General features: G+C 41.4%; 1 protein-coding gene across 7 annotated transcripts in view; it reads left to right on the top strand.

Moving 5' to 3' along the window:
- Positions 1–13,909, top strand: part of DMD (dystrophin) — a 6,826,337-nt gene that overhangs the window by 2,470,430 nt on the left and 4,341,998 nt on the right. For all 7 annotated transcript variants that reach the window (XM_078657819.1, XM_078657824.1, XM_078657821.1 and 4 more), the window contains exon 35: positions 304–483. In XM_078657819.1, coding sequence (XP_078513945.1) covers positions 304–483 — 180 coding nt within the window. The remainder of the gene's footprint in view (positions 1–303; positions 484–13,909) is intronic.

Below are 13,909 nucleotides of genomic sequence, written 5' to 3' on the forward strand. Positions count from 1 at the left end.
TCATCAGCAACCGCACCTTAGATGAAGCTAATCCTAGCTTACCCACAGAGACAACCTAGAAGGTAAATAGCACCATCTTGGACAGCAAGGTTGTGTGGCCCATTTTGTCTCCCAGGTCAGGCTTCTGTTCCCTTTTCCAGCAATTAGTACAACATCTCTTTACGTAGGTTCATTGTGAATTAAGAGCGTCATACCTCAGAAATACTCTTCGTCCTGCACCAAATTGTGCACCTGTCACTGTACTTATTTAAACCACATCAAATGCGCATTTTAAAACCATATGTTTGCAATGATTCCTTACAGGCAACACAGAAGGAGATAGAAAAACGACAGCAGCAACTGAAAAACGTGACAGAGCTGGGTGAAGGACTGAGAGCCGTGCTGGGAGGGAAGGGCGGCCTGGTGGATGACAAGCTGAGCCTTCTGAACAGCAACTGGATCGCTGTAACATCTCGGGCTGAGGAGTGGTTCATTTTGTTGCTGGTGAGAAATTAATAATTGAATGATTGGCGTGAGGATTAGCGCTGGAAATTGCCCCCAGCAGTGCTTTGAACAATAGTAGGACTTCATTTGTTTGAGTTTGTACCGTGTTCATCAATACATATTTTACTGAGTATTGCCTTCCAAAATAATATTGCATTTGACGTGGAATACAGACCCTATGGCACTTAACAATCACATTGCCAAGTTACTCTAATCTTACTATATTCGTTGCGCAACGTCGTATTTACAGGTTTAAAAAAAAGCTGCTGGCTGAAGGTTCCCTTGCAAACTCTCGGGCCCAGTGTGGCCCATGTGGCTGCATGTCTAAGTATTCGTCCACTCCCACTATTTCACCAGGCAAACTAACAGGTGCTTGTACTTCAGGGACAACCTCTCTGCAAGCAAACTTGTCTTGTCTGTGCTGCCGTGCTACTCCACTGCACTGTTAAAGGCAATTGAGACATAACATTTTAGAACTATTTCTATCTGTTTCCTGCCCCATTTATATGATATATTCGGAAAGGGAGGAAGGCCTGTCTGTGTAACCTACCACGACGCCCTACATCATTCAAATAGATATCCCTATGATTCATTAAGGAAATAAGTTTACGTTTTAGCTTTACATACGACATATGGTCTATTTACTAAGGGGCATATTTACGAGACCCGTTGCGTCGCTCTTGCACCACAAGTAAAAGCGACGCAACTCAAAAATGAGATTCATGAAGCTATGCAAGGCCATCGTGCATGGCCCTGAGTAGCTGCATAAATCATGATTGAAGCAATGCAGCGCAAATTGTTGTGTTACCTTGCTCTGCGCCGGGGAGGCATTTCAAGCGTGTTGCATGAGTGTTCCCATGCAACATCCACAGATTTTGATGCATTCTCAGATTGAGCAGAAATCGTAGACCTGGGAATACATCAAAACCTTACGCCTCCCCAGGTGAGGCATGATGAGGAGAAACATGTTTATATGTCTTTGTATTTTCCTTTTTCTATGTGTGTTGCATTCTGCAACACATAGGAAGAGGAAAATGACTTATGGGATTGTTTTTGTGCAAGAAGGTGTACCCTTCTTGTACAAAAAACAATCCACCTTACAACACAGGCACCTTTGTAACATGGTGCAAGGGGCCTGCATTGGTACTACGCAGCCAAAACTGCACCATCACAGGGGAAAAGGCAGGAATGCACAGTATTCTTTTAAATGCAGCACACTCCTGCCCTTTCCCTGTCACGCATGCAGTGCAGCCCCAGCAAGATGACTTTTTGCGCTGCACTGCGTGCAAACTCATAAGTATGCCCCAAAATTCTCATATAAAGATATGGGGGCACATGCATCATTGTAAATTGCATTCGCAAATGGTGCGAATCACAAAATTCGGCCGTTTGCGAATGCAATTTCAACTTTTGGAATGCATCATCATTTTTGTACTTTTCCAATTTAAGAAATCACAAAATTGCAATTTCTTAAATTGCGAATGCATTTAAGGAATCTCAAATTGCGATTCCTTAAATGCAATGCATCAAACTTACAAAATTAGCGATTTCGCTAATAAGGGGAGGAAATTACCATGAAGTTGACCTTCATGGTAATTTGCGAAAACTTGGAAAAATGCACTAAAGTGCATTTTTCAAAGTTCCATTTTACACACACACATGCCCTTGGTGCATGTGTGTGTGCAAGATGTACTTATAGGCAGATTTCAGGGGTGCAACAAGGTGTCCTTTGGACACCCCTGCACCCTTGAAATTGCATTCTCAATTTGCAAATTGAGAATGTCTTCCCATTCATTCCTATGGGCCTCTATTCCTTAATTGCGATTCTCCATTAGAGAATCGCAATTAAGGAATTTTAAGAAATCGCTATTTTTTTAGCGATTTCTCGATGCATTGCAGTTTGCAATTCCTTAATTCTGATTCTCTATTTTTCGCAATTAAGGAATCGCAAAAAGCAATATTGATGCATGTGCCCCATGGAGCATTCCCGCGCTCTCCTTGCTTACTGTGTGCAGCCTAGCACCATTTCATGCAGCCATGCTCCATAGTGCAAGTGTGACTGCATTACAGGCATGATTGTATTTGTACATGAAAGGAGACCTTCCTGCACAAAAACAATCCTTCACTGTCAATGTGTGCTGCGGGATGCAGCCCATGTGGAAAGAGGAAATAACAAGGAGAAATAAAGATGTTTCTCCTTGTTACGCCTCATTTGAGAAGGTGTAGCATTTTGATGCATTCCCAGGTTTATAAGTCTTTGTGAATCTGGGAATGCACCAAAGTCCATGGGTTGACACATGGAAATACCCATGCTCCACCCATGGATCATCTCCCAAGTTGAAATGTAACGTAACGCAGCGCTAGCAGCTTGGCTTTGTAAATTATATTGAGGCTTTCGTGTTGTCCTTACCTGATGCCAGAACAATGCTAAGGCTTTAGCATGATGACGTAACAATCTGCTTTCATGCTTAGAAACCAGCTACCCCTCCAATAACACATTGACTGTATCATGGTCTTGACCCAGTGCAGCGTTCTGCTGCCTTTTAATTAGGTTTGCACTACATAATTAGTACATACCTACATACATAGAGTGCATTTTTTGTAAACTGGTAGTGATAATCTGTGGAATTACTGTTCCCTATATGTCAGATAAAATGCACTCTCTGTGATTGCTTTGATTCTAAGCCACATGCGTTGAGTTAGACCAATTAATATGCAGTAGGAAGGCAATACCTACTGCAGAATGATGCGCAATGAAACATTTCAAAATATCCCAGTCTCTTCTGTGAATCGGTCATTTGCACATTTAATAATAAGATCTTTTCATAGTGCGCAAATAGATGCAATGTAAATATATGCTCACATATTTACATACAAATCTAAGACATTACTCAAAGATTTTAATATAATGTCTAGGACTGATATGTGTTTTGGCGTCTCTGATTAGGTGGTCTCTAACACGATCACATGGGACCTCGGCTCCCGAATTGATGATACAGTAATACTAAATAATCAAATAATACAATTACTGCCTCTGCTTTTAAATCCTGCTTCACATTCTGGAACTCTCCCCTTCCCTCAACCATATATATCAGTACTCAATGTCATAATTTTGCCTCCCTGGTCTTGATCATCACATCAGTTTTTTTTTGTTGGATACTCCTAACATTCTGATCAAGTGACATAATCACATTAAAAATCCGATAGCATGTCTCCTTACTAAGAACCAAGATACATTGCCATAACTCTAACTAGATTTGAGGGTCACTGTGGTAATTGAAAGTCCTTGGAACCAGGTATATAAAATAGGTTGGATTTATTAAAGCTTAGTTACAGGATAAGTTCATTAGAAGAAGATAGGTAGATGAAAATTAGACCCCACCAGGAGCAGCCTCCCTGCCATCAACTGACACTCTACACTCGAACCATTCACTCAAACATTCCATGAGGTCATCAGGCATTCTAACACTCATACTAGCTGAGCAACAGGGTAGACACAGCCAGAGCAAGGAAGGACACAAGTCAATTATAACAGTCACGCTGGTAAAGCCCCCAGTTGTCAAGCCAGAAAAACTGAAAACAAATAAGAATTGTGCAATGCAAGAATGATAGTTCAGTTTGTTGAAAGATTTTTTAGAGGGCAAACTTAAATGGTGCCTAGCAGTCTTTACCACACAATCTTTACCATGCAGGACTTTTAACATCCATTCTTTTCCATGCAGGTAAGTACCATACAGGTATTTTTAACCTTTACCACAAGAAACTTTACCATGCAGGTTAGAATATATTGTTCTTAAATTACATTATTTTTTATATTATTTCTAAAAAAGCAATAAAGGTGCAGGGTCAAGGGTGGATATATGTACAGGGGTGAGGGCTATTTTAGGGTTCAAGGGTGGGGAGAGGTAAAGGAAGGCAAGTGTAATGTTTGGGTTTAGGGTTGAGTGGAGGGAACAGGAAGTAAGGGTCAATTTAGGATTTAGGAATGGGTTGAAGGAAATAGAAGTAAGTGTAATTGTGAGGTTTAGCGGTGGGTAGAGGCAAGGGAGGTAAGGGTAATTTCATTACAAGACCAGAGACTACCACTTTGTAATTACCTTTTATTGCTGCCCCCACACACAGCCATTTAAAGAACATAAATGACATCATAAACAAAACATTCCAGTTTTAGAACTTTCAAAACAGTATGTAACTCCTCGTCAGTAAGCATAGTTCTCTTTTATATTCACTGCTCCTTAACAAGATAAGTATTATGGCATTATCTATTCTTGCTATTTCTTTCTTATGTTTATAATGATTATCAGGTTTTGTCACATTTACTTACTTCTTAGGTTGATTGGTGTATCATAGCACCACTCCAATTTATGGTTGGGTTCTTTTTTCTTTTATGTTTTTAAATATACTGCGGCTTTTCCCTGAATATCTAAGGCTTAACTACCATTTAGGTACTTTGTTTCCTTTAGCCTGGGTCCTTTTTTGAGTCCCAATGCTATCGTAGTGGGCTGGCTTCAGGCCTGGAGCACTTCTCATGGTCTTCTGTGAGTACATTGCCAAGGGCCCATGTGTCTTTTGAAAGGCGCGCAGGTGCTGTGTGAAAATCCACCTAGTAAACTACAAGACACACTCTCCCGTAATTCAGAAGAACTGTTCTGCCTGCAATGGCTCCATAATGCACCAGCAGCCGTTGGCTGTCCCAATTTCCTCCGGGTACATCGCCGAATCCTCCGTGTAAATGAACGAATGACTCGGCGTCTTGGTGGCCATTTCCCCTTGGGCTGTAAGCCCTTTCTGTTTCACACTCTGCACGTGTACAGCGTTGCCTTAGCAACGCAGTCTCCTTCAAACGCTTGCTGTTTCTGAGGCGCAGTGCCAGGGAGCGTTTCCGTAATCTTTTAGGTGCCTGTTTTGCCTGAAGAAAAAAATAAATATATATATATATATATATATATATATATATATATATATATATATATATTCACTGAAAAAACCATAGGTTTCAGGAGTTATATAGTTAGGAATTAGCTTTTACAAAACCTTTGAAATTCACTAAAAAAACTATAAGTTTTAGTGGTGTTATAGTTAGCTGGACATTTTACTCATACAAAACCATTGAAATTGCTCCTATATAGTTAGTTGTACTAAGTATATATCGCGCACCCGCAATCCACTGCTGATGATGTCACATATTAGATCATTCATGACATGGTCAGTGACATCACTGATGACATCTCAAATGACATCACTGATGACATCACTGATGACATCATCCAGTGAATGTGGTTTGCTTCGTTATTTAAATATGCATTATATATATAGGAATTTGCATTGAAGAATGAGTGGATATATATAAATAAATATTTGGATGGAGGATTTAGTAGCAGTGTAATTGACTGTTTACTTGACCAATTTATAATGTCTCACTAAATATAGTGGATAGTGACTAAACTGTGTGAATATCTGTATCACTTTGTCAGTTGTTGTGTAAACTGATTCTACAGTTGGTTACTAGCTATGTGAAAGTCTATATTAGTTATTGATTAGTTAACTGAGTATTTGTATGGGAGTGTGAAAGTGTGTGTGGTTCGGTGGAGGGTGTGTGACTGTCCAAAGATGTGTGAATAGTTTATTCAGTAGATATATGAAGTTAAAACTACATGTTCTAACAGTTTGGGTGAGGGAATCTCTTTATGGGTGTGGTGACGAGCAAATATATTTCTCAAAGGTACAGGTCCAACAAACTAGAAAAATAAAAAGCAGTGTATGTGTCAGTTGTTGTATATAAATAAGTATACATAAGACACAATGATTGTGTGAGTGACTGTATGGATAACTGTATACTTGTAATAATGATTTTATAATTCACTAAGTATGACTTACTATCTAAATGAATAGAAGAAGTGTTGTTTGTATAAGTGTTTTGCTAAGTAAATATGTAAGTATGATCCATTGTTTGCATAAGTGAGTAGGTTGACTTCATATGTGAATAGGATGCGTGCTGTTGTTTAATGTCGATATAGATGTATAAGTATTTTTGATAGTGTTCTATTGTTCATTGACAGCATGTATAAGTGAATCCATAGGTAAGGATTAGATGTGTGTATACATGTATGAATCACTGAGTGGATTTTTAGATACTTGTATTGCTGTGACAATGGATTTAAATATGATACTCTGTATTTTACAAAGAGTGATGAAAAATTGTAATAGTGTATGAAAAGGTGTATGTGATTGTCACATGGATGATGTCATCAGTGATGTCATCAGTGATGTCATTTGAGATGTCATCAGTGATGTCACTGACCATGTCATGAATGATCTAATATGTGACATCATCAGCAGTGGATTGCGGGTGCGCGATATATACTTAGTACAATTAACTATATAGGAGCAATTTCAATGGTTTTGTATGAGTAAAATGTCCAGCTAACTATAACACCACTAAAACTTATAGTTTTTTGAGTGAATTTCAAAGGTTTTGTAAAAGCTAATTCCTAACTATATAACTCCTGAAACCTATGGTTTTTTCAGTGAATTTCAAAGGTTTTTTTAAATGCTAATTCCTAACTATATAAGGCTTGAAACCTATGGTTTTTTCAGTGAATTTCAAAGGTTCTTTTAAATGCTACATCCTAACTATATAAGGCCTGAAACCTATGGTTTTTTCAGTGAATTTCAAAGGTTTTTTAAATGCAAATTCCTAACTTTATAAGGCCTGAAACCTAAGGTTTTTTCAGTGAATTTCAAAGGTTTTTTAAATGCTAATTCCTAGCTATATAAGACCTGAAAGCCCACCAGGAATCTCCAGTATGCACCAGGGGACTGCATTGCAGAGAGGTGTAATTAAGCCACGGCCCTTTTTACACCTCTCTGCAACGCAGCCCCCGTGCATGTTTGAAGAGGGGGAACTCGTTCCCCCTTCATACTGGGGGCACCTGGGGGCCAACTAGCCCACCTGGAACCTCCAGTATGCGCCAGCGGGCTGCATTGCAGAGGTGTAATGAGGCTATGACCCTTGTTACACCTCTCTGCAACGCAGCCGCCTGGCGCGTTTGCAGAGGGGGAACTAATTCCCCTTGCATAATGGGGGTCCCTGGGGGCCAACTAGCCCACCAGGAGCCTCCAGTATGCGCCAGATGGCTGCATTGCATAGAGGTGTAATGAGGCACACCCTTTTTTACACCTCTCTGCAACGCAGCCCCCGTGCATGTTTGAAGAGGGGGAACTAATTCCCCTTGCATACTGGGTGTCCCTGGCAGCCATCTTGTGCCTTGTTAGAACCAAGGCACAAGAAAGCAGTGAAACAAAGGTGTGAAACTCGCAAAGGGGCCAGAGTAGAAACACCCTGACCCCCTAGGCCTGCTCAGGGGGTCCCACAAGGACCCCCAAGGCAAAAAAAATAATATATTTTTTTTTAAAGTCGCGGGGTACAAACAAAACAATAAAAAAATATAAAACAACTATAAGAATAAAAAACAGTTCTTTTCAGAACTACCTCCAATTTATATAAAAATGCTACATTTTTAAAAAACTCTGTCTTTCTTTTTTTCTCCAGGGTACGCGTACCGGTACATGTACCGATAATGTGTACCGGGGCACGCACCCCCTCAAAAAAATAAAAAAAAATAATGAGTGTGTGTGTGTGTGGTGTGTGTGTGTGGGGGGGTGGGTGAGGGGTGTGTGTGTGGGGGGGTATGTGTGTGGGGTGTGTGTGTGTAGGATGTGTGGGTGTGTGTGTGGGGTGTGTGTGTGGGTGTGTGTGTGTGGGGGTGTGTGTGTGGGTGTGTGTGGGGATGAGGAATGTGTGTGTGGGTGTGTGTGTGTGTGTGAGGTGTGTGTGTGGGGTGTGTGTGTGTGTGTGTGGGGTGTGTGTCAGAGGTGTGTGTGTGGGGGGGTGAGGTGTGTGTGGGGTGTGTCTGTGAGGTGTGTGTGTGTGTGAGGGGGGAGTGAGGTGTGTGTGGGTGGGGGTTTGTGGGGTGTGTGGGTGTAGGTGGGGGTGTGGGGGTGTATGGTGTGGGTGTGGGTGTGTTGGGTGTTTGGGTGCGGGTAGATGTGTGGGTGTATGAGGTATGGTGGGGGTGTGTGGGGGGGTGGGTGTGGGGTGTGTGTGTGTGGGGGTATGTGTGTGGGGCACCCCCTCAAAAAAAGAAAAAAAAATGAGTGTGTGTGTGTGTGTGGGGGGGGGTATGTGTGCGGGGTGTGTGTGTGTAGGATGTGTGGGTGTGTGTGTGGAGTGTGTTTGTGTGTGTGTGGGGGGGTGTGTGGGGGTGTGTGTGTGTGTGTGTGTGTGTGTGTGAGAGGCGTGTGTGGTGTGTGTGTGTGTGTGTGTGAGATGTGTGTCAGAGGTGTGTGTGTGTGTGGGGAAGGGGTGAGGTGTGTGTGGGGGATGTGTGGGGTGTGTCTGTGAGGTGTGTGTGTGTGGGGGGAGTGAGGTGTGTGTGGGTGGGGGTGTGTGGGTGTAGGTGGGGGTGTGGGTGTGTAAGGTGTGTGTGTGGGTGTGTGGGGTGTTTGGGTGTGGGTGGAGGTGTGGGTGTATGAGGTATGTGTGGGGGGTGTATGTGGGGGGGGTGTGTGTGTGTGGGGCACCCCCTCAAAAAAAGAAAAAAGAAAAAATAAGTGTGTGTGTGTGTGGTGTGTGTGTGGGGGGTTGGGGGGTATGTGTGTGGGGTGTGTTTGTGTAGGATGTGTGGGTGTGTGTGTGGGGTGTGTGTGGGTGTGTGTGTAGGGGTTTGTGTGGGTGTGTGTGTGAGAGAGGTGTGTGTGGTGTGTGTGTGTGTGGGGGGGGGTCAGAGGTGTGTGTGTGGAGGGGAGGGGTGAGGTGTGTGTGGGGGATGTGTGGGGTGTGTCTGTGAGGTGTGTGTGTGTGTGTGGGAGGGAGTGAGGTGTGTGTGGGTAGGGGTGTGTGGGATGTGTGGGTGTAGGTGGGGGTGTGGGTGTGTAAGGTGTGTGTGTGGGTGTGGGTGTGTGGGGTGTTTGGGTGTGGGTGGAGGTGTGGGTGTGTGAGGTATGTGTGGGGGGTGTGTGGGAGGGGTGGGTGTGGGGTGTGTGTATGTGGGGGTATGTGTGTGGGGTGTGTGTGTGTATGAGTAAAATGTTCAGCTAACTATAACTGGTGTCAAACCTATGGTTTTCTCAGTGAATTTAATAGGTTTTTTAAATGCTAATTCCCAACTATAACTGGTGTGAAACCTATGGGTTTTTCAGAGAATTTCATAGGTTTTTTAAATGCTAATTCCTAACTATAACTGGTGTGAAACCTATGGTTTTTTCAGTGAATTTCAAAGGTTTTTTAAATGCTAATTCCTAACTATATAAGGCCTGAAACCTTTGTTTTTTTCAGTGAACTCGCAAGGTTTTTTAAATGCTAATTCTACTAGCGTGATGTCATCAGGGATGTCATTTGAGATGTCATCAGTGATGTCACTGACCATGTCATGAATGATCTAATATGTGACATCTTCAGCAGTGGATTGCGGGTGCGCGAAATATAGTTAGTACAACTAACTATATAGGAGCAATTTCATTGGTTTTGTATGAGTAAAATGTCCAGCTAACTATAACACCACTAAAACTTATAGTTTTTTGAGTGAATTTCAAAGGTTTTTTAAAAACGAATTCCTAACTATATAACTCCTGAAACCTATGGTTTTTTCAGTGAATTTCAAAGGTTTTTTAAATGCTGATTCCTAACTATATAAGGCCTGAAACCTATGGTTTTTTCAGTGAATTTCAAAGGTTTTTTAAATGCTGATTCCTAACTATAACTGGTGTGTAACCTATGGTTTTTTCAGTGAATATATATATATATATATATATATATATATATATAAAATTTCTATGGCAAAATGAAACCCCTCATTTTGTTCCTTTTCAAATTAAATGTATTTAAGTGTTACCACTTTATTCCAATCAAGATGACTTCAGGTGTGCCATACTTTTGTCATAAGTAAGACTGTTAGCGTTCTAGTTGTTCTTTAGAACACTCTGGGACATTCTGTCATTGGGCTATAGTTGGGCTACATCTGGCTGATATTCGGGCTACATTTGGGCTCTTTTGTCTCTGGTGGCCATCTTGGGAGACTGCATATCAGAATTTTTTTAATGAAATATAAGAGGATTTGAGAAGTCACTCAAAATGTGCCCTAATTTTTCTTTCTTCAGCACTAATCATAATTTCTATGGCAAAATGAACCCCCTCATTTTGTTCCTTTGCAAATTAAATGTTTTAAGTGTTAACACTTTATTCCAATCAAGATGACTTCAGGTGTGCCATACTTTTGTCATAAGTAAGACTGTTAGCGCTCTAGTTGTTCTTTAGAACACTCTGGGACATTCTGTCATTGGGCTATAGTTGGGCTACATCTGGCTGATATTTTGGCTACATTTGTTTTTTTTGTCTCTGGTGGCCATCTTTGGGCTACATTGGGCTACATTGGGCTACATTTGCGCTCTAACAAATGTATAGCCCAATGTAGCCCAATATATATTTTTTCAAAGTTAATTTTCGTAAAAACCACTGGAGCACATATCTTGAGACATAGCAAAGGCACATCGGGCTACCAGTCCCTACAATTTTGCCAAGTTTGGTGGAAAACCATTCAGCCGTTAGGGCTAAAATTGAGTCCAACCGCCCTATGGAAATTAACATGAGGAAAACACGTTTTGGGACCCCCCTTTTTATCTCGGCCCCCACTTGACGAATCCCCCCCAAACTTTCAGGGAAGGAGCGGAGCGCCGCGAGGCAAAGTTAAGGAAAATTTCAGGAAGATTCCTCAACCGGCGCCAAAGTTATTCCCAATAGAATGTTGCAATTTCCCTATGGAAAACAATCCTAACTATATATACCTACTGGCTATCGCAAGTAGGTAATAAAATTTCTATGGCAAAATAAAACCCCTCATTTTGTTCCTTTTCAAATTAAATGTATTAAATGTTACCACTTTATTCCAATCAAGATGACTTCAGGTGTGCCATACTTTTGTCATAAGTAAGACTGTTAGCGTTCTAGTTGTTCTTTAGAACACTCTGGGACATTCTGTCATTGGGCTATAGTTGGGCTACATCTGGCTGATATTTGGGCTACATTTGGGCTCTTTTGTCTCTGGTGGCCATCTTGGGAGACTGCATATCAGAATTCTTTTAATGAAATATAAGAGAATTTGAGAAGTCACTCAAAATGTGCCCTAATTTTTCTTTCTTCAGCACTAATCATAATTTCTATGGCAAAATGAACCCCCTCATTTTGTTCCTTTGCAAATTAAATGTTTTAAGTGTTAACACTTTATTCCAATCAAGATGACTTCAGGTGTGCCATACTTTTGTCATAAGTAAGACTGTTAGCGCTCTAGTTGTTCTTTAGAACACTCTGGGACATTCTGTCATTGGGCTATAGTTGGGCTACATCTGGCTGATATTTGGGCTACATTTGTTTTTTTTGTCTCTGGTGGCCATCTTTGGGCTACATTGGGCTACATTGGGCTACATTGGGCTACATTTGGGCTCTAACATATATATAGCCCAATGTAGCCCAATATATACTTTTTCAAAGTCAATTTTCGTAAAAACCACTGGAGCACATATCTTGACACATAGCAAAGGCACATCGGGCTACCAGTCCCTACAATTTTGCCAAGTTTGGTGGAAAACCATTCAGCCGATCGGGCTAAAAGTGAGTCCAACCGCCCTATAGAAATTAACATGGGGAAAACACGTTTTGGGACCCCCTTTTATCTCGGCCCCCGCTTGACGAATCCCCCCCAAACTTTCAGGGAAGGAGCGGAGCGCCGCGAGGCAAAGTTAAGGAAAATTTCAGGAAGATTCCTCAACCGGCGCCAAAGTTATTCCCGATAGAATGTTGCGATTTCCCTATGGAAAACAATCCTAACTATATATACCTACTGGCTATCGCCAGTAGGTAATACAATTTCTATGGCAAAATGAAACCCCTCATTTTGTTCCTTTTCAAATTAAATGTATTAAGTGTTACCACTTTATTCCAATCAAGATGACTTCAGGTGTGCCATACTTTTGTCATAAGTAAGACTGTTAGCGTTCTAGTTGTTCTTTAGAACACTCTGGGACATTCTGTCATTGGGCTATAGTTGGGCTACATCTGGCTGATATTTGGGCTACATTTGGGCTCTTTTGTCTCTGGTGGCCATCTTGGGAGACTGCATATCAGATTTTTTTTAATGAAATATAAGAGGATTTGAGAAGTCACTCAAAATGTGCCCTAATTTTTCTTTCTTCAGCACTAATCATAATTTCTATGGCAAAATGACCCCCTCATTTTGTTCCTTTGCAAATTAAATGTTTTAAGTGTTAACACTTTATTCCAATCAAGATGACTTCAGGTGTGCCATACTTTTGTCATAAGTAAGACTGTTAGCGCTCTAGTTGTTCTTTAGAACACTCTGGGACATTCTGTCATTGGGCTATAGTTGGGCTACATCTGGCTGATATTTGGGCTACATTTGTTTTTTTTTGTCTCTGGTGGCCATCTTTGGGCTACATTGGGCTACATTGGGCTACATTGGGCTACATTTGGGCTCTAACATATATATAGCCCAATGTAGCCCAATATATATTTTTTCAAAGTAAATTTTCGTAAAAACCACTGGAGCACATATCTTGAGACATAGCAAAGGCACATCGGGCTACCAGTCCCTACAATTTTGCCAAGTTTGGTGGAAAACCATTCAGCCGTTCGGGCTAAAAGTGAGTCCAACCGCCCTATGGAAATTAACATGGGGAAAACACGTTTTGGGGCCCCCGCTTGACGAATCCCCCCCAAAATTTCAGGGAAGGAACGGAGCGCCGTGAGGCAAAGTTAAGGAAACTTTCAGGAAGATTCCTCAATCGGCGCCAAAGTTATTCCCAATAGAATGTTGCGATTTCCCTATGGAAAACAATCCTAACTATATATACCTACTGGCTATCGGTAGTAGGTAATATATATATATATATATATATATATATATATATATATATATATATATTATAAAGAAAGGGGAAAAGATTTTCTTGGCCCTTTGCTTTATTGCGAGGTTTGAAAGGACCTTCTCTCTATTATGTCTAAAGAAACCAAGGGCCCCCTGCCTCTGCCTCTCAGTGGGGATATCTTTGGAAGATATTTTGACTGGGAGCTTACATTGTCCCTGAAGGAAGAGGTGGAAGCTGTTTTTGCTAAGAGGAAAAGGGATCCACCCTCTGAAGAGGATTTTTCCTCCTTGTCTGAGGACAAGACTCGTATGATTGTGAAAGAAGGAAGTAAGGCAACTAAGAATGCTAAACATCTCACGAGTGAGGAACACACAACAAGTAGCATGAGCACTACTACAGACCATGGTGTACATGTCAGCACAATTAGCATGAGCGACCGTGTTGGCGCACTTGATCTAGGTGTCTCTCATGGCGTAAGTAGAACGAG

Source organism: Lissotriton helveticus, chromosome 8, assembly GCF_964261635.1.
Source record: "Lissotriton helveticus chromosome 8, aLisHel1.1, whole genome shotgun sequence".
Taxonomy (NCBI): domain Eukaryota; kingdom Metazoa; phylum Chordata; class Amphibia; order Caudata; family Salamandridae; genus Lissotriton; species Lissotriton helveticus.